Source organism: Mesoplodon bidens (genome assembly GCF_964165515.1).
Source record: "Mesoplodon bidens genome assembly, chromosome: 6".
Classification (NCBI taxonomy): Eukaryota; Metazoa; Chordata; class Mammalia; order Artiodactyla; family Ziphiidae; genus Mesoplodon; species Mesoplodon bidens.
Genome location: NC_138162.1, coordinates 80,070,495 through 80,092,366, shown reverse-complemented (window position 1 = coordinate 80,092,366; position 21,872 = coordinate 80,070,495). Strand labels below are relative to the sequence as shown.

Sequence of the window (21,872 nt, the reverse complement as noted above, 5' to 3'; positions counted from 1 at the left end):
GTCTACCTGAAGTTATTTTTACCAAGAGGAGATAGTTATCATTCAAGGCAAGAAAATAGAGCAAAGAATAATTATCCACAGACCTCACATACTTTATATGTGTGTGTGTTTCAAGCCTTTAATTTGTTTTTTCTCAGCATAGCAGCTGCATTCCTAAGAGAGGCTCACAAGGCTAGGTCATGTCTCTGCTCTGAGAGATAACTGAAGGTGTTTCCTAGCAACCAAGTCACATGGCAGGGCCTTTCAACTACTTTCCTTCCACCTTTGTGGTTTTCATGTAGTTAAAGAATCTGAAGTCTTTAAACGAATGGATGGATGGGTTTTCACTGACTTACTGCATTTAGTTGCAAAACTTACCAGTAAAGTAAATTGATAGAAATGAATAGAATTCCTGGGAAGAATATTTAATCCAGACAAGATTCTTTAGATAAGACAAGGAAAGGCCCAAAGATCCCAGCAAGAAGAAATGTTCCTCAATTAATATAGGGATGTGCGGCATCATCCTATATATCACAGAATCAATGCACTACTAAGACCTTGCAAGGTCAGTACCTCCTGCCCTCTCCCGCCACCACCCAGTCCATCAACTATCCATGCTTAAAACTCTCCAGGTCAAATGACTCACCCAACATTTTTATTTGGAAACTCTCCCAAAGAGAGTCCACAGCTCTATTTACAACCCATTGAAGTGTTTAGTGACCCTCAGGGTAATAAAAAACAAAACAAAACATAACTTTCCCTAATAGTGATGCTCAAGTCCCTAAATAAATATTGCCTGCAACACGTACCCATTGGTGCCATGACGTATTTGGGATGCCTTACCTCAAGTGGGCTCTAACTGTGCTCCAAAACTGCTTCATTCTTTAAGCCTCAGCCTCAGACACATTTTCCATGTTCCTTCCTTCTCTTCAAGTCCCCACTTCCTCTCACTCCCAGCAGATGGTATCCCCTCTTACTTAACTTACAATATTTAGGTTCATCTAAGCTCCCTTCTTTTCCTCTCATGAATATGTTTCTTCACTCAGCCTCATTGCTTTTCCTCCTCTCCCTGAAGACCTCTCTTTGCTAAAACCAACTACTCCCTAGCGTCCATTCTCCAGGATCTCAACCATCACACACTTGCTCTTTCCTTTTACATTTTCAATGCCTCCCTCACCAGTGGCTTTTTCCTTTCTGCTATAAACATGCTCCGGGTACTTGTCACCTAAGAAGACCTGGCTCCTCTCCACCAGGACGCTGAAGGAAGCATCCTACTTTTCTCATCTTAACCATCAAACTCTGAAAGGTAGCCTGCCTTTCTACCAGCATTCCTCACCCTCCACTCACTCTAAATTCTTGACTTACTTACTCTGCAAATTCTTGCATTCCATATTCTATCCCAGCCAATTTATTCACACAGCTTTCAGTGACTTGATGATGTCATCTTTATCCTCTTCTTACTGCAACTCTTTTTTATTTTGAGGGAAGGCCTCAATTTAAAGCCTAGTTCTACAAGTTAATCCACCTCTCTGAGCCTCTATTTTCTTTTCTTTTTCTTAAATTTTATAGTTGCTTTATTTAACAAAATTTATGCCAACTTTTCTATCTATATACATACGTGTTTCAAAATCAGAGCAGCAGACACACAATTTGTTAACACAGGACTTATAATAATGCTTAAAACATGTTACACAATGTTTTGTTTTCTGCTCATACTGACATTGACAGATTCAAAATTATTCCAAAGGCTGAGCAGCATCATGTCTTCATTTTCTTGGGTGGTTTATATGGTATGTCCTAAAGAAAGAGGGATGGAATTTTTGAGGGTTAATACCTTGTGTTCAGTTTAGTTCAACCAATAGTTCTTGACCCATAAGAGGAGCTCACAAAGTGTTTTGGACTGGGGATAAAAATTTGAATAAAATAGAATCTATTTGAGTATACTTTAAAAAGCTTTTTTCACTGTCATATCATAAATATAACAAGGTCATCTTGTTTCTGATCCCCCAAAGTAAGAAAATCTATTTTAAAAAATAAGTTAAAAATGATTTTAGTAGTAAGTACTATGAATAACATTTAGTGAGTAGAGATCCTTCAGAATCAAGGTAAGAAAGAGTAGACAAATACTCAACACAGTTCTGCCCCTGCCTTCTCCAATTTTGTTGGAAATATGTTCGTTTCATGACATGAAGATACATGTTCACAAGATGTTTTCTAAAGTTCTTTATATGGGGAAGACAGCCATTTTCTGCTTTCTCTTTATTTTTTACAACTTCCAGGAGCCCTCTTAATTCCTTAAAAAGTAAGTACTATAGTTCTGAAAATCTCAAAAAGCTTAGCTACATATTCTACTCACAAAATCTCTGAGCCTCCGTTTTCTGATCTGCAAACTGGGCATAAAGATATTCACTGTACAGATCTTTGTGAGCATTAAATGAGATAATACATGTAAAATGCCTAGCATGTAATTGTGTGTATGACGGCAATTATTTTTATTTTTCATTGGTGTCAGAGATACTGAATATTCTGCCGTTCTGACTACTCCTTTGTTTCTTTCATTAAACCCTCTTACTTCTCCACTCTGCCTCTGTCAAACTTTAAAAGTACCATAACTTTAAACAGCACATCTGCATGAATAACCTCCAGACTCACCTCCAACCCTAGCTTCCCTCCCTGCTCCCTTTTCTAATTGCCTACTGGATAACTCCCTTGGTAGTCAAATTCAATCAAATTAATTATCATAAAAATAAATATAAATAAATGAAAATAAATTCTTTGCCCAAAAAGCTAATTTCTACCATTTATGTTCATATAACAGCCATCCTTTTGGCTATCGAGGTTCAGAGCCTTCATCAAGTTCTTCCTCCCTTTGTTCGAGCAAATTCTTGCTAATTCTGGGCATTTTTACCACCATAATTTCCTTTATGTCTATCCCTTCTTTTCCCTCCTTGCTCAGTCAGCATCATTAGGCCTTCAGGACTTTTGATCTGAATTATTGCAATGGCCTCTTAAGGGATCTTCCTGCTTCTTGTTGAACATATTCCTGTCCATCTTCTATGCTTCAGTTAGAGGAATACTACTAGTGCAAAGATCTGATCAAAACACTCTTCTACCTACAAAATCCTTCAGGACTTCCAGTATAGACATGGCAACAAATTTATCATTATCTTCCTAGAAAGCTTCAAAAATCAATAATGAAAAAGGAAGACAACAGCAAACAAACTCCATTTTTGGTAAACTAGGAAAAATTCCAAAATATTTGTGTATGTGGGACATCTGTAGGAGGAAAGGGTGAAAGCTGAGGACAGAGAAACCAGCAGTGACAGTCCTCAGAAAGCACCAACAAAAATGTAATTCCTAGATGTGAGGAACACCCTAAGGTACAAAGTTCTCTCCTTTGTCTGGAACAGCGTGTGCAAGAACAAGAGGGAGTTGGATGGTGGCAGGAGACCCTCCTGTTCCTGACTTAGTACATATAAGTAGAGGAGGTGAGCCACATATGGAATTATTCAGATAAGCCATGTTTGCAGGAGAGAGTTTTCCTTCATGGTAGCTGGGAAGAAAACCTTCCAGCTGTGAGTAATAACTGGCCTGGAATGCTACCCTGGGCCCATTATAATCCAACTCACTAAATGATAAACAATAAAAAAGGAATTAGCATACAGATTTATTCTAAGAAAAAAATAACAAAAGAGCAAAATGTATTCACAGAAGACTAATACTCTATAAAAATGTTTCCAGGGAACAGATGAACATTATGAGTAAATACTTTACCATGAACTTTAAAAAATTAAATGTCAATGAAGCACTTATCTATGAAGAAATACTTCAGAGTTGGAATACCAAAACTCACGTAAGAGTAGGTGAGGCAGCAAGAGGAGATAAAATGTGAATAGCACTCAGGAATAAAGTAAAGGGGGAAAAAATAAAATTATCACAGAATTGCAGAAGAAATGGAAAATGGTACAAGATCAAATACACATTGTGAAAAACCCAGCGCAGGACACAAAGAATAGAAATGAGGAAAATATTCATAGAAGATAGAAAAGAGATCCAACATAAACATACTTGGTGACTCCAAAGAAGACGACCAAAATAACAGATCAGAACAAATATTTTGAAATATAATTACATAATTTAAAAATATAATTTAAGAATTTTTTTATTCAAAAATTTTAAAACTTTGACCTGGATATTGAAAGGGCCACATTATGCTAGGAAAAAAATGGATTCAGAATCCTCAACACCCACACTTAAAATCTTAGTAAAGTTACTGAACGTCAAAGAAAAATAAAAGATACTTTGGGCCACAAGAAAAAGTAATCAAGTCTTTTATGAGGTGAAAATCAAGCTGGCCTCAGACCTTCTTACAATAACTTTCAATGCCAGGAGTCCATAGAGGAATAGATTTTATATTGAACCAATGTCATTCAACTGCAATGACTACTGAAAAAGCAAAACAAAACAGTTTAAAACAGTCTAGAACTCTGGCAGTATTGTTCCCTTAAGTTCTTCTTGAAAAAAACTATCGGAGAATTCAAGCTACCAACCAAGAGATGCTTGGTTGGTAAAATCACTAATTGTGAGCATTGATACTAGAATCTAATAGAACTAAGATTAAAAATAAAAATGGGAATTTGAGTAACAGAACAGAATGTAAATGTTACTTGCCATTTACATAACAACAACAAAAATTAACAGGAGGAAAAAGGGTGAAGGTAAAGTTGGTAGGCTTTTTGCCCATTATTATATCTATGCCTTTTGCCTAAGGAACATAATTTGAGACACAATTCAAGTATTAGTAAAAGAAATATAAGTGTATTTGACAGCACAGAGTAAAACACTAAAAATACAATCTTATATTCTAAAATTGAATGGTGGAGGAAAGGAAAAGGAGAAAGGGTACATGCACTAATTTTATTATGATTGCAATAGAAAACTAATTAATGCTTGCTGTTTAGAGAAACATAATTAGGAGCCCACCCCAGACCAACTGAATCAGAATCACCATTTAAACAAGATCCCTGGGTAAATCATATGCACATTAAAGTTTGAGAATTGGTACCATAACAAATTACCACAAACTTAGTGGCTTAAAATAACAAAAATTTACTCATAATTCTGGAGGCCAGAAGTCTAAAATTAAGGTGTTAGCAGTGTTATATTCCTTCTAGAGGCTTCAGAGGAGAATCATGTCCTTGCCGTTTTCAGCTTCCAGAGGCTGCCTACATTCCTTGACTTGTGGCTCTTACCTTGCATCAATCCACCCTGTTGCTTTCATTTTCACATGTCCTACTACTACTTTGATCCCCCTATGTTCCTCTTCTAAGGACTCTTGTGATTACATTGCATAAGGCCCATCAGATAATCCAGGACAATCTCCCCATTTCAAAATCTTAATTACAGCAACAAAATTTTTCTGCCATATAAAGTAACAGCTTCACTGGTTCCCAGGATCAGGACGTTGACATCTTTGAGAGATGGGGGCATCACTCAGCCTACAACAAACTCCATTGTTCAAGTCTCCCTCATCCTTCCTCATCTCTCAGAAAATTCTACTTCCTCCTTAAAATTGCTCTGACTTAACTGACAGGAAGTGCTCTAGACTTATTTGTATAGCTTTTACAGAACTTACCACTTTGTTCTTTGATACAGAGATTTGTATACTTGTCATATCTCTCCTTTTATTCCATTCCACCTCCATTCTTATTAGATCATAATTTCCTTGAGGGAAGAGTTAGGAGACATGCTTCCATTCCCGTACTCTGCTGACAGTGCACACACTGATTTCATCAAGGACTTCTTTGTTTTGTTTTTTTTTGTTTCTTTTTTTTTGTGGTACGCGGGCCTCTCACCGCCGTGGCCTCTCCCATTGCGGAGCACAGGCTCCGGATGCGCAGACTCAGCAGCCATGGCTCACAGACCCAGGCGCTCCGCGGCATGTGGGATCTTCCCGGACCGGGGCACGAACCCGCGTTCCCTGCATCGGCAGGCGGACTCTCAACCTCTGCGCCACCAGGGAAGCCCCATCAAGGGCTTCTTAATTGCCAAATCCAGTGCACACTTTTAGGTTCATTTATTCATTCAACAAATAGTTATTAAACACCTATTATGTGCCAAGCACTGTTTTGGACTCTTAAGAATACAACAGTGAATAAAGAAGACTCAGTCCCTGACCTCTTGCAGTTTACATTTTGGTGAAGGAAATAAGTAATAAACTAATAGATGCATAAGCTGGTGCTCAGTAATGAGAAGAGTTGTGAAGAAGGAAGACTAGTCTTTTTACTTGCTCTCTTTGCAGAATTTGCCCTATTGACCATCCCCTCTTTCTTGAGAACCTCTCTTTCCATAGTTTAGGACACCATGATCTCCAGTTCTCTTCCTGTCTCTCTGTTTTTGTGTGTGTGTGTGTGTGTGCTTTCTTTCTAAACATTTGCTTTACTTTCATACTTTTTAAGTATTGGTTATTTAGTTGCCCATCTTCTGCTCTCTTCTTCTTGTCACCTTCATGCTAATGTTTCCCAAATCTGTATCTCCAGGCCTCACCCCTCCCCGCCACAGACCTCAATATCTAGTGGCCTCTGGTCATTCCCACCTGGACATATCACAGGCATTTAAGCTCAACATCTTAAAGAATGAAATTTTTCTGCCCCCAAATGCTCGTTTTATCTTGCATTGCCAATCTCAGTTGGGTTCCCAAGCTGGAGACAGGGGATCACATTTGACTTCCCTTTCTCTCTCGCTCCCCACTTTAAATCTTACCCAAGGCTGTCAATTTTGCTTTCTAAATATCCCTCCATCAAAGCTGCTTCTTCAGGTTCTCATTATCCCTTTCCTAGAATGCTGCAAAACTTTCCTAACTGCTTCTCCAGTCTACTGCTCTTCCAATCCATCCTTCACACTGCTCTAGTGATTTTCCTAAGTCATAAATCTGACTGCGTTGTTTCTGAGACAGAGTCCTCCAGTGGTTTCTCCATGACTTCAGGATAAAACAAAACTCCTCCACATCATTTATGAGTCTTTCCATTCTAGCTTCATCTCTCTCTGCTTCTAACTCACAATATACCCCAAGCATTGAATCTTCAGTGTCTTCCCATGAATTTTCCAAATTCACTGAGTTATTTAACTCCCCAATCTTTGCATACGTAATTCCCTTTGCTAGAACACTTTTATTCCTCTCATTTGTCTAGTGAACTAATCCCTTAAAACCAAGTGTGGCCATTACTTATGCAGGGAAGATTACCTGCAGAAAGAGGAAATAATAAAACCATATTTTAATGTCTTATACCTACTTGTTTTCATTTCTATGTCAGGACCTTTGCACTTGATGTTTCCTCTTCCCAAAATGTTTTCCCCCCTGTTCTTCACATGATGGCTTTTTCTAATCATTTAGGTCTTGGTTCAAGTGTTACTCTCGGGCGGGTCTCCTGTTCACTCATTTTAACAGAGCAGCTCCACCACCCTGATCATTATCAGTACCATCCTTAGACCTGTGCTTTCAAGGGCCTTCTCCATGGCCACCTGGGATCCTGCACCAGCTAGGGCTGTAGTACCATATGATGGGGAGGGCAGGGACTGAGCTGACACCAGGACCTGCATAGACCCCAGACCCATTTCAATACTTCAGGGCATTTTTGAAACTTCTGTTTCCCACACAGGATCAACCAGATGCCCCAAAGTACTCCCAGACTTGCGCTAATGAGGTTATCCAATGGCTCCATGTCCAGCCTTGGTTTCAGGAGGGCAGCCTGGCCAGCAGATCACTCCAGCTGACTGGCACAGTACTTTTGTCCTGGGATCATATGAAATGGGTTGCCAGAATGTTGCTGCCACTTTGATTTGGAATGACTCAAATTTATATCCTGGGAATGACACTGCTCCTTCATAGCACTTACACGTTCTGAAAGTATACTGTTTATTAATTCATTTACTCATTTATTTTCTGAGTGTCACTCCTCCACTAGTAGAAGTAAGTAGTAAGCTATGTGAAAAGAGTGACCTTGTTCACCACCAGACATTCAGTGCTAAAACAATTCCTGGCACCGAAGGTATTCAATAAATATCTGTTGAGCAGATAAATGAATGATTGCATGAAATAGTGTATTTAACTACAGACCTCTCTCCTCCTCTAGAATGTAAGCTCTCAAAAGACAAAGGATTTTGTCTGATTCACCTTGGTCTTCATACTGGCATAGTGCCTGCCATATGAGAAGGCATGAGGTCAATATCTTTGAATTCATACATAAATAAATAAATGAGTGAATGTATGACCATATAATATCTAGACTTGAGGTTCTTCACCTTGTCTTCACAATTCTAACGTGTAAATGAGGTTAAGAACCTCTCGTTCTCAAAAGCTGTTAAGAAACTTTTAAAACTGCAGTGCTCAGGACCAGTTAAATCAGAATCTCTGAGGATACATCCCAGGCATGAGTATATTTTAAACTCTCCAGGAAATTTCAGTGTTCAACCACAGTTAAGAATAGGGTGACCAGCCATCCAGGTTTGTGCAGGACTGAGGGGTCTTCCAGGATTCAGAAATTTCAGTACTAACACTGTGACTATACCAGGCAAACTAGAATGGTTGGTTACCCTAGTTGAGAACCACTGATTCAAACTGTCACCCAGCACCAATCTTGAATGATATATTTTCAATTTTTGAAAAGTCAAGACTCATCAGTTTCATGCTTTTATTTGACACTTACCTAATTACATTCAGGCAGTTCACGTTGACCTCAGTGACTGCTTTCTGCTATGTGTTCTTGTTCAGATTTGTGTGGCTACTATTGACTTGGGTGACATATAAATTTATGGCATACAAATGGCAAAGGGAATGATTAAACCATTACAGCAGGTCAGCAAGGACCAATAGGGCAGCTAAGCTTCCTTAGCTGGAAGTTAGCATAAAGTGCTACCTTTCCAAATGCAGCTCCATTGAGCCTTCACTTTTCATTCTCCTTCAAAATGTTGACAGTACCTTCTGACACGTTCCTATTATCACTTATGTATGTCAGTTACCCTGGTATGAGCTTGCAGTCCCTGCTGTTATCTGAGGAGACAAGAAATACTTTTCTTAATGGAAAAATCCCTATGTAAACTGAATATTTACCATTCCAATTAGTTTAATTCCTAATTAATTTACTACAAATATGTGATATATACTGAACCCATCAATATCTGGACACCAGAATAGAAATGCTCTTTGACCCTTTGACCTATGAAGGGAACATAGCACCGCAGCTCTCTAGGGCCTTGTTATTCAAAGGGTGGCCCTAGATCATCAGCCTCAGCATCGCCTGGGAGCTTGTTAGAAATACGGAGACTCAGGTCCCACCCCAGATGTACTGAATCAGAATCTTTGGAGGTGGGGCCCAAGAATCTGTGTTTTAAAAAGCTCTCCAGATTATTCTTATGCATGCTCAAATTTGAGAAGGGGTCATCTAGAGAACACTTCACTTACCTAATTCTTCACATCATTATCTCAAAGCCCAGAGAGAAGAGGTAAGGGTAAGCAGAGGAAAGAAACATGTGGCACAGTAGTCCACAAACTCTGCTGCACATTGAAAACACCTGGGGATCTTAAAAACTATCTGCACCTGGCTTGCCACCCAAGACACCTTGATACGATTGGTTTGAGGTGCAACCAGGGCACAGGGATATTTTAAAAGCTTCCCAGGTGATTCTGGTGTACAGCAGAGATTGGGAATCACTGATACAGCAGCCATATCCCCAGCTCCTTGCTTTGGGCTTCCACTGATGAAGAACCCAGAGGAATGGGCAGCATCAGCATTTTCTATCCCTCCTTCCTTCACAAACATCAGAATCAGCAGGGACAAAATGAAGGGGAAACTCACTGAGTCTGAATCTCACCTCTGGCATAATGAATGCTTATTCTGTTTACCCTCTGTTAGTAGCTGTTTGATCTTTAACCTCTCTGGACCTCAGTATTATCTGTCAAATGGAGACAGTAAGACCAAATTCCCAGGATTATTTGGGACATTACACATGATAACATGTGGATGTGCCTAATACTTTGCCATTCGAAAACATCTGATGCAGGAAAGAGTGTCATCTCATTATCCTGCTCCCCTGGTGGTGGGACATCCAGCAGCATGAAGTCTGGCAAATATTTAGGGATGTCTCTTGCTCAGTACACCAAGGATATTGATGAATTGAAATAACCCTGTTCACGTGTGAGTTCATTTATATAATCCCATTTCAGTCTCACATCTCAGCTGGGTAAACAGGATAACTTTTATTGTCCCCATTTTACAGATGATAAAACAGTGGCTTAGAGAGGTCCAGTGCCACAGCAGTGAAATGGCAGACTCAGATCCTCTGACTGTAGCCCATTTTTCTCTTCATTCTCAATCTCACATCCTGCTGCTTGGCAGGTTGCATTTATGGACAGGATACATTGATTTAGACCAGCTCTGTCCCAGTAAACCATCTCTGTGATGATGGAACTGTTCTGTACTTGCACTGTCCAATTCAAAGGCCACCAGCCATGTGCGACTATTGAGCACTTGAAATGTGGCTACTATGAGTGAGGAATTAAAGTTTTAATTTAATTTTAATTAGTTTAGATTTAAATAGCCACATGTAGACAGTGCAGATCTAGCGACAGAGTCTGGAGAATAATGGGAAACTGAAAAATTGTTCAGTGGTTTCTACTCACAAATCAAAGTAAACCTCAGCCACTTGTTTGCCTCTCCCTTAAAAGATCTTCTTAACTCTTTTTCAATAGAGTGTTAAAGCTGGCTCACTTTCTTGACAAGGGCACCATCACCATGCAATATATAATTCAAATGATGCCTTGAAACCAGTGATTGGCCAGCAGAAACAAAATGTGTTGTAGAGCAGGCTTCTCAAACTTCAACATGTACAGGAATCACCTGGGATCTTGTTGAAATACAGATTCTGATTTAGTAGGTCTGGGGTGGGGCCTGGGATTCTGCCTTTCTAATAAGTGCCCAGGTGATGCTGCTGCTGCTGCTGCCCTGTGAACCACACCTTGACTAGCAAAGCTATAGAGCAGCAGTCGGGTTAACATTGTCTCCCTTCACTCCTGGGGGCGTTTGGCAATGTCTGGAGATATTTTTGGTTGTCATGGCTTGGTGGGGGAGGTGCTGTTGGCATCTACTGGGTCCTGAGATGCTGCTAAATATTCTGCAATATATAGGACATGATAATTATCCTGTTCAAAATGGCAATAGGGCCAAGTATGAGAACCCCTGCTGTACAACCAAGTCTGCTCTCCAGGAAGAGGGGGTGGATGGGAGAGCGATGGAGTGGGTTTTCTTGGTATAATAACTGAGTGCTGTTTTCTCTCTCTCATTCTTCTCTCCTACTTATCTACACACAGGAGCCAATGCCTCGGCCCCAGACCAACTGAGCTTAGCTTTAGCCTGGAACAGAGTCGACATCGCCCGCAGCCAGATCTTTATTTATGGGCAACAGTGGCCGGTAGAGTATATGTCGTCACCCCTGAAAAGCCCGCTTGCTTGGGCAAGGGTATTTGTTTAAGGAATCTCTGAGAGCAGCTCAGGAAACCGCTGCTTGTTCTTTAGGGTAGAAACGTTCCTTTGTAGCTGTCCTCATGCTCAGCTCCCTTTCTTATATTTAGGAAAACAGTGTCATCTGGTGGAAGATATGACAAAGCACAGCTCCAAATGTTCCATACATTTCCATCTGTCTGAGTGGCCTTTGATAGCAATGTTTAGCTGCAACTAATGCCATTTCTTTTATATGCCTGAAAAAATATATATAAGAAAATTGTGTTAATTAAGACTAAGGAAGGAGCAGAGTTAGCAGTTTGTGTCTGGTTGCTCCGGAGGTTTCTGCTGCCATGTGGTGGCACCTCATGCTGGTGTGGGGCTGGGTCGCACCTTAGGATACAGAATTAGCAGGCTTCCACGTGCCGGTGCCATCTGGTCCTGGAGGCTGAGCACAGGTCCTCCCTGAACCCAAGAACAATACAGAGGCAACCAAAGCTTTATATAACTGTTGGTTTGTTTCCGTCAACTGGCTCTACCAAAAATAAAACTTGGAAAATTGGCCGTTGGGTGGTGTATGCTTGTATGCCCAGGAGGCAGCCAACAGTCTGGGATTTGATTTCTGTGCCTGGAATCACTGCAGGACAACACCTTCATGTACAGGTCTTTTTTTAACCCATCCTCTGCCCCAGAGAGCTTCTGCCTAGGATTGAAACCCTGGCTTCATTTAGTGCAAATGAATTGCTAGCGTGGAGAGATTTGTCAGGGAATCTGGACACTGGGAAATTTTTGTGAAAGAAATTAAACAAAACCCTAGTAAAGAGACCAAATGACCTAAATAGTTACTGGGCCTCCGTGTAGAAATGGGCGAGGTGGAGACAAGGTAGTATCACTTAACCAAAAAAAAAAGAGCAGCCTTCTTTCTGGTCTGTTTACTAGGATCCCTCCTCTCAGGTCAGCCAGGAGTCCAATTTAGAGCCTAAGGAAGATGACAATGAAGACAGTAAAGTACTCACTTTGGCACTTCACTGGTTTTGTAGAAGTTTGGTCAGAGAGTTGGAAGAGGGAAAGCCTTGTAAACCCTTGCACCTTCTCAGAATCTAGAACAAAAAAAGAGATTCGAGGAAGAAATAGCTTTTGGAACTAGAGATCCTTGTGTTCTGTTTGCAAAGACAAGCCCCAAAACACAGGAGAGAGTGTGACTGTCCCAAAAGTGGGGTTGGGAAACTCTTGCTAGCATGTTCTTTGGGGTGCTAAAGGTTTACCGGATGTCAAAGGCATCCACTTCTAAACTCTTCAGGAGAATGCCAGAGAACTATATCCTTAGACCCTGGGTCAGACTAACTCTGACTTGATTTGCAGGTGGGGTCTCTGGAGCAAGCCATGTTGGATGCCCTAGTTCTGGACAGAGTGGATTTTGTGAAATTACTCATAGAGAATGGAGTAAGCATGCACCGTTTTCTCACCATCTCCAGACTAGAGGAATTGTACAATACGGTAGGACCAAGCTAAGGCACATTTTATTTTCTCTACTTTTTTTGTTTGTTTGTTTTACCTTCTCCTGCCCCCCACATGTCTGTGAGTCCCTGCCCTCCCCTCCAAATGCATGGATCATTTTCCACAAATGCTCCCTTAGACCTGTATAGACAACAAACACCAAGTCACCAAGAATCCACTTGTTTTAACTGCTCAGTTGTCAGCATCTAAGAAGCAGAAAGTTACGTGATCACCAAAAGGTAATGTTCTCAGGTTCTTACACAAAAGCATACGGCTCTGGAAATTAGAACACACTTTATTCTGTAAGCCCAGAGGGTGTTTGAGGCAATCAGCAGAGGAGGATTGATTTAACTCCAAGCATCAAAGGAGGCTGATTAACTATCCTGCACCATCTTGTTATCCTCAGATCTATGAAGTTCATTCATTCCACTATAATAGGATAAAATGTAAAAACCTCTTGTTTGGAGTTACCCAGAAAGATTTTTTTTGTTTTGTTTTATAATGATTTATTAATTCATTCACTAGGGATACCAAAAAGTAATCAAAAGAAAACCAACTGTTTATGAAGTTGTTGAGAGTATCCAGTGAGTTAAGTACATCAGCTCTGAGTTGATACTCCCTGAAATACAGTGAAGTTTAAAGAGTAGATATTGTTTTCCCCCATTTTACAGATGAGGAAACTGAGGCCAAGAAGAGAATTGTCTTATTCAAGATCACAGAATTTCTAAGTAAAGAAAGAAGCCAGTACTGAACCAAAGCTTCTTTCTCAGAGACTGTTTTTCCCCTCATTTGTCACAGTGCCTCTTTGTCCCACCACCCACAGCACTAATGAGATGGAGCTTGTTGACCTGTCCCCAGCCAGTGATAGGTATTAGCTGGTGCCACCCTGGCTCTGTAACATTCCCACTGCTGGAAGTAGAAAACAAGTTAGCAGAATGACCCCACGCTTCTGTTTTCTGTGAAGATTTTTCTTAGTTCCGCATACTAAGACTTTCAGTAATAATAGGCCAGAATGGCAGAGTGGGAGACCCAGCCTCTATCCCCGCCCCCACAAAGATCAACAATTAGACAGCTATCCACAGACAAAGACAGCTCTAGGACAGCTCAGGAGTTCAATTAAGAAACTTCAGCAAAACAGTGGAACAAAAAATATCTGAAAATAACCACACAAAATGGAGAGGAAGAACAGCTTCATTGTGTCTGTATCACCCTGTCCCCTGAGGCCAGCACAGCTCTGTGCCAAGAGGAAGCTCCTCAGCTAAAAATAGTTCCCCTCACTGGAAAAGAGAGAGCCAGTGAGCCTTTCAGGGCACTGCACAAAGGACACACTTCAGTTTCACCCTGCCCCGAGACCTGCAAAGCTGAGACATACTGTGATAGCTAGGAACACTATCAGCCAGGCTAAAGGCTGAGTAACTACGGTTCCCAGGGACCTGCTCTGCAGAGGACTCTGGCATTTTTCACCAGTGAAGAAACCAATAGCCAGCACAGCTGCCACAGACCCCTGCAGATTTCACTAGCTTTTGCTCTACAGATATTTGCGTTCATAGACACCAGTCACGCAAGCCCCTCACCACTCCCTCTCCCCTCACCCCTGCTGGCACCTGGGGTCCACACCAGCAGGCAGCCCAGGCCTCTGTGGCTACACGATTGCAAGAACCCAGCCTAGACCCCCATGGCTGACCTCCACTGCTGTGCACACTCTGAAAGCTAGCACCTCTGGCTGTGCACCTGTACACTGCTGGCCTGACACACATCGCCACTGCTGTGGAAATGCAAGACCCTAGAACTGCAAGACCCTGTAGCTATATGAGTACATTCCATCAGCCAAGGCTGCATGTCGACCAATAGCAAGTAAGGAGATTGAATCAGGAATCAAAAACCTCCCAACAAAGAAAAGCCCAGGACCAGATGGCTTCACAGGTGAATTCTACCAAACATTTAAAGAATTAACTCCAATTCTTTTCCAATTCTTCAAAAAAAATTGAAGAGGAGGGAATGTTCCCAAACTTATTTTAGGAGGCCAGCATTACCATAATAGCAAAGCCAGATAAGGACACTGCAAGAAAAGAAAACTACAGGTCTATATTCCTGATGAATATAGATGCAAAAATTCTCAACAAAATACTAGCAAACCAAATGGAAGCACATTAAAAAGATGGTATACCATGATTAAGTGGGAGTCTTCCTAGATGCAAGGATGGTTCAACATATGCAAATTAATAAATGTGATACATCACATTAATAGAATGAAAGACAAAACTCATATGATCATCTCAGTGGATGCAGAAAATATATTTGACAAAATTCAACATCCTTTCATGGTAAAAACTCAACACACCTCAATGTAATAAAGGCCATATATGACAAACCCATAGATAACATCATACTCAATGGTGAAAGATTGAAAGCTTTTCCTCTGAGATCAGGAACAAGAAAATTGTGCCCACTCTTACCACTCCTATTCAACATGGTACTGGAAGTCGTAGCTAGAGAAATTAGGCCAAAAAGAAAAGGAGAATAAGCAATAAAAATTTTTTATCCAAGTTGAAAAGGAAGAAAGAAAATTGTCTCTGTTTGCTGATAACAGCATCTTGTATACAGAAGATCCTAAAGACTCCACCAAAAAAGACTCCACCAAAAAAACTATTAGAACTAATAAATTCAGTAAGTTTCAGTATACAGAAGCAACATACAAAAATCATTTGCATTTATGTATGCTAACAATGAACTATCTGAAAAAGAAATAAAAGAATTCCATTTACAACAGCACCAAAAACAATAAAATACTTAGGAATAAACTTAACCAAAGGAGTGAAAGATCTATATATCAAAAACTATGACTTTGATAAAAGAAATTGAAAAAGGCACAAATAAATGGAAAGATATCTCATGTTCATGAATTGGAAGTGTTAATATTGTTAAAATGTTCATGCCACCCAAAACCATCTATAGATTCAATGCAATTCTGATGGCATTTTTCATAGAAATAGAAAAAAAATTTCTAAAATTTGCATGGAAACACCAAAGACCCTAAATAGCCAAAGAAATCATGAGAAAGAAGAACAAAGGTGGAGACATCACACTTCTTGATTTCAAACTATATCACAAAGATACAGTAATCGAAATAGTATGGTATCAGCATAAAAACAGACACATAGACCAATGGAACAGAATCGAGAGCCCAGCAATAAACTCATGTATATACAGTTAACTAATATTAGACAAGGGAACAAAATATAGGAAACAATATGGAGGTTCCTCCAAAACATTGGGGCCGAGGGGTGGGGGAAATGGGGAGGTGTTGGCCAAAGGATACAAACTTTCAGTTATAAGATGAATATGTTTCAGGGATCTAATGTACAGCATTGTGACTGTAGTTAACAGTACTATATTGTATACTTGCAAGTTACTATGAGATCAGAGCTTTAATGTTCTCACCATAACAACAACAAAATGATTATTAAGTGAGGTGAAGGATATGTTAACTAACCTTATTGTGGTAGACATTTCACAATATATATGAGCATCAAATCATCACATTGTACACCTTAAACTTACACAATGTTACATGTCAATTTTCTCTCAATAAAACTGGGGAAAAAATAATGGGTTTTCAGTAAAATAAATAAATGAAAACACAGAGTTGAATGACCTTCATATAAATCAGAGAATCAAGGGAGTAGAGTGATTTATTCCAATGACTGGAAAGAAGTAAGTAGGAAAGTTATAGATCAAGAAAGGCCAATAGATTTCATCACTCCAGTCAAGTCTAATCAATGTTCCCTAGAGTACTCTGTTGAAAAGGATTATGGAACAGTGAATGGCCTCAGTGATAAGAATAGCTAACATTTTCTAAGCACTATTTTAATAGTTTTATAAACATTTCATCATTTAATCCTCACAACAGCCCTACCAGATAAATGGTAGTAGTATCCTCATTTTATAGATAGTAAGACTGAGTCGCAGTTAAGCAGCTTGCCCATGGTCACAGCTGGTAAGCAGCAGGGTCAGGTTTGGAGCCAGGCATTCTGACTCCAGAGTTTGCATGTTTAATCCCTACACAATACTGCATCCCTCAGTGGAAAAAGAGTTCTGATGAGTATGTCCGCCTGAAGGGGCCAGTAGTTGAGGCGGTACACAGGGATTGTCTTGAATACTTGAATGTGTTACAACAGTGCTTAAGGATTTGCCATCACTGTTCAAGATCTTCCAATACGGTCACCAGATTTAGCAAACAAAAATACAGAATTCCCAGTTAGGCTTGAATTTCAGATAAAGAACAAATAATTTTTAGTATGTCTCAAATATTGCACAAGGCATACTTATACTCAAAATTATTCATTGTTATTGGTCAAAATGTACAAAATTCCAGATTTATTTATAAAATAAATGTCATGAGGATGTAATATACAGCACAGTGACTATAGTTAATAATATTGCATATTTGAAAGTTGCTAAGAGAGTAGATCTTTAAGGTCCTTATCACAAGGAAAAAATCTAAGAACTATGTATGGTGACAGATATTAAATAGACTTATTGTAATGATCATTTTGCCATATATACAAATATCGAATCACTATGTTGTACACCTGGAACTAATATATGTCAATTATATTAATTTAAAAACGATGAGGAAACATAAAAGCAAAAGCTGTAAATCAAAAGATTAAGAGATATAGTTACATTTAAAACTTTTAATTTGATACATAAAAAATACATGAATACTAAAAAGAAATACAAAATAGGCCATCAGGGCTTCCCTGGTGGTGCAGTGGTTAAGAATCCGCCTGCCAATGCAGGGGACAGGGGTTTGATCCCTGGCCCAGGAAGATCCCACATGCTGCGGAGCAGCTAAGCCCGTGCACCACAACTACTGAGACTGCACTCTAGATCCCGCATGCCACAAGTACTGAAGCCGGTGCGCCTAGAGCCCATGCTCTACAAAAGAAGCCGCGACAATGAGAAGCCCGTGCACCGCAACAAAGAGTAGCCCCCGCTCACTGCAACTAGAGAAAGCCTGCACACAGCAACAAAGACCCAACACAGCCAAAAATTAAAACAGATTAAAAAAGCCATCAATATGACAAAAAAGTTCAACATTAAGAATTAATAACATGAATGAAAATTAAAACAAAAAAAGAAGTTATTCATTGGCTGTCTGGAACTCAGATTTAACTAGGCATCCTGTGTTTCATCTGATATTCCTGTTCCTGAAAGACAAGAGAATGGCAAACTACTTCACTTTATTCTTACCTTAAGCAAAGGTAAGGATCTTTTGCACAATGGCAGAGTTGAACAGTTGTGATGAAGATTGTATGGTGGGCCTCCCTGGTGGCGCAGTGGTTGAGAGTCCGCCTGCCGATGCAGGGGATACGGGTTCGTGCCCCGGTCTGGGAGGATCCCATATGCCGCGGAGCGGCTGGGCCCGTGAGCCATGGCCGCTGGGCCTGCGCATCCGGAGCCTGTGCTCCGCAACGGGAGAGGCCACAACAGTGAGAGGCCCGCATACCGCAAAAAGAAAAAAAAAAAAAAAAAAGATTGTATGGCCCACAAAGTCTAAGATATTAACCATCTGGCTATTTACAGAAAAAGTCTGCCAAACCCTCCTTTAGCCAGTTTCTCATTCATTATGGGTAATAAACAAGTTGGATTGGCAGTGTGCCAAATTGTAGTTCTAATGCAGTAAACTGGCCCTTTTGTCTCCCCCTGCTGCACAACTAGCCTCTTGAATGATGTTTTGGCCCAGCTGTCAACAGAGTTGATGGCCTCCTTTGTAAAGTTTGAATCTAGAACCTCAAGTGCTTTTTCTTGAGGAGCCACAATCCAAAAACCTGCCACTCTGTTTAGAAAAGACAGGTACAACTGAGCAACTAGAACAAGGTTCATATTAATGAACTTCCCCTCCGCCAGCCAGAACCCTTCCTTCCAGATCCTTGTTGCCTTGCCAATGAGAGCCCCTGACTAGCAAAACCATTTGATTCTTCTTTATTGTTTTCAGAGACATGGGCCCTCAAACACATTGTACCACTTGGTCAGGGATGTCAAAAAGGTAAGAACCCTCTCGACTGCAGGTCGGAGGCCCTGTCTTGACTGCTTCCTGTGATTAGAAAGTGCCTGTTTTGCATGAGCTGCCAGAGTATTCCTATCCCTGCCAGACCCCCTCATTTCAGGACACAGTGTGCGTGTATGTGTTTTAACTTTGACATCTCTGCTTATGATGCAGCTGCGGTTTTATCGCCAGTCTCCATGGTTTTAGATGCTTTCATTGGACATAATGCTTTTGGGTAGTGGAACCCTAGGCTTTCCCCCCATGCCGTGTGGATTTATGCCATTACCTGTATTTCTCCATGTGCTCCTCACTATTTGGGGAATTTGTTTCCATGCTTTCCAACTGACCATGAAAGGTATATTTATTTACTAGCTCCTGATACAGTGTATCACTGCCATGTCTAGCATGACACAGAGCAATAGTAAGCGTAGCTCAAAAAGTCTCAGAGAAACAGAGACTACAACATATATATACATTCCATTCTGCTAACACTTTATTTTCTCCAATGTATTTTTTCACATTCATCATCAAATTTGATGGGGGGAAAAGCCAGTTGGTTTGGATTTAGTAGATGTATGCCCAATTTAAAAATGAGGAGGTTGAAACACAAGGAGGTGAGAACTGTATTGAGTGGTTAGTAAGGAGCTAGAATTAGAACTCACATCCTTTAATAATCATAATCATAAGTAATGGTACCTAGGATTCAGTGATGACCAGGCATGTGACACTAATCCTTCTATGTGTTGTAGCTCATTTCATCTTCACAACAAATATATGAAGTAGAGTTATTATTTTATTTTTTTTTACTATATAGTGTTATTCCCATTTATAGATGAGAAAAATGAGGCAAAGCGAGGTTACATTTAATCTTAACCAAGTGCTTGTTCTGCCCCATACAACCTCTTTCCGAGGTAGCTTCAGTTCTGAACCCTTGGCAGGGTTCCCAGAAAGTGATGTTTTAACACTAAAGGGTAAAATAAATGGTGACACTTCCCCTACCACATACACATTTACACACGCACACACATACACAGATATACCCACCTACCAGTTGGTAGCAATTCTTTGCCAAAGTCCATAGGGCATACTCGGAGAAAGCTACAAAGTGAGGTAAAAAGTAGAGTGCCATTCCTTCATCTCATAGGAAGTCATAGGCTAGAACTACCCTTTAGGTGTCCTGTAGCCACTTACTAATGTTTCCTTCGAAAGGCCCTGGGGCTGATTATAATGTACCTATTAACCAGCTGGACCTTTGCTGATAATGAGTAAAGAGTACTAAAAACCCTCCTTCTGTAGGCCCTTGGGAACTTTACTCCCATCTCTGCACAACCTTACTGAAAAATTTCTCATCCGTGTGAGTGAGTGAAGCCTGTAGTTCTTTCAAAGCAAGGGAAATAGATGCTATGCCATCTGTATATTTTACCAAGATCACACCTTTCCATGGTCTGCCTCATTTCAAGCCATAAACATACCTGCCCTCAACAAACCCATTTCTCTTTTCCTCAAGTCTTCCTATTTTGTTTAATTAATCTTGGCATAAAATTGCCTGGAAACTAAACAGAAGTATCTCAGAAGATTAGATGTACACACCCAGCATGCATTCTTTGCCAGGGTACTTGTTGCTCATGTTCAAAACTCAAAATGTTTTGAGTTTTTCTAAAATAATAAGTAAAATATCCCCCTCATCTTAATCTAGTCTGTGTCACTGAAGGAATTATGAGGCTTTCTGAAGAGACAACTGTGTGCCTTTGTCCCATAGTCCCAGCCACTGGGCAGGCCAAGCCTTCATAAAGTCACTCATCTACCTCCATCACCAAGTTTCTCAATGTCTTGCCTGATTTTCAAAGAGGTTTTTGCAGTTAGATGTTAATGAATATAAATGATTGAAATCCCTCCTAATAGGTTCTCTTTCTCGTAGGACTCTGCTTTGCATATCATTTTCTTTTTTCTGAAGTTCCGTTAGCTGCCTCTTACATTTGCTTATATTTAGTGGAAGGCATGTAGAGTATTTTTAAGGTAGAGTTTTCTTTAACTTCTTAGCTAAAGGTATACCTCAAAAATAATATAGACTAACGAGACAGGACAGGATGGTAAGAAATTGGGAGGACTATCAGTTAGGAGCAGCTTTATTTTTCTTTCAAGTGTGATCCAAATACCAGAGCAAGAATATAGTTATACAAGGATTCATTTACTTACTAATTTAGTAACGGGAAAAAAATAACAAATCACTCAGGATAGTACTGAAATGGCTTAGGAAAAATTTATCCTTTTTCTTGAGAAAAGAGACTGCCAATATGGTTGGGAGAAACAAAAGCCTATGTTTAGTTTCTTCCCTTGGGAAGAAATAGGGGCAGGAAATGCAGACTCCATTTATGTCTATGATAAAGGCGAGTGTCTGACTATTGGAGAGCAAGAAAGAATAACAGTGGTAGCCAAAGGAGCTGTTAAGTGTCTATGTTTTATGGATGAAAGTAGCTAAAAATGAGGTTTTTCTGTTTGTGTGTTTTTAAGAAGTGAATGAGAGAGAAATTAATATTGGTAAACATCTTCCTCAGATGGTTCCAGATGACTTCCATCAATTTATGCCAATAAGATATGCAAAATCTACAAAAACTAGGTTTAAAATGCTAAGAAAATATTGGGCAGTTTAAACAGTTTTCAAAATTAAGGAACATAATAATTAGCATGTGCTTTGTGCTTTATGATTTTAAGACTTTATGTACATATTAATTGATTTAATCTATGACAAAAATTAATCAGTAAGTGATAAGCCCTAGTATGAAATGAATGCTGTTCAAAAATTAGAAACACAGTTCGGGACCTTAAACGTAGTGTTTGATAATATGTCT

The 21,872-nt window shown here is 39.9% G+C and overlaps 1 protein-coding gene across 21 annotated transcripts in view; it reads left to right on the top strand.

The window, feature by feature from the left end:
* The window catches only part of TRPM3 (transient receptor potential cation channel subfamily M member 3), a gene marked incomplete at its 5' end in the record, with an annotated part of 811,488 nt that overhangs the window by 701,137 nt on the left and 88,479 nt on the right, over positions 1-21,872 (top strand). For 17 of the 21 annotated variants that reach the window (XM_081236454.1, XM_081236468.1, XM_081236450.1 and 14 more), the window contains 3 exons: positions 11,345-11,445; positions 12,837-12,971; positions 18,973-19,023. In XM_081236454.1, the coding sequence (XP_081092580.1) occupies positions 11,345-11,445; positions 12,837-12,971; positions 18,973-19,023 (287 nt within the window). The remainder of the gene's footprint in view (positions 1-11,344; positions 11,446-12,836; positions 12,972-18,972; positions 19,024-21,872) is intronic. The other 4 variants (XM_081236458.1, XM_081236463.1, XM_081236459.1 and 1 more) reach the window with 1 other exon arrangement.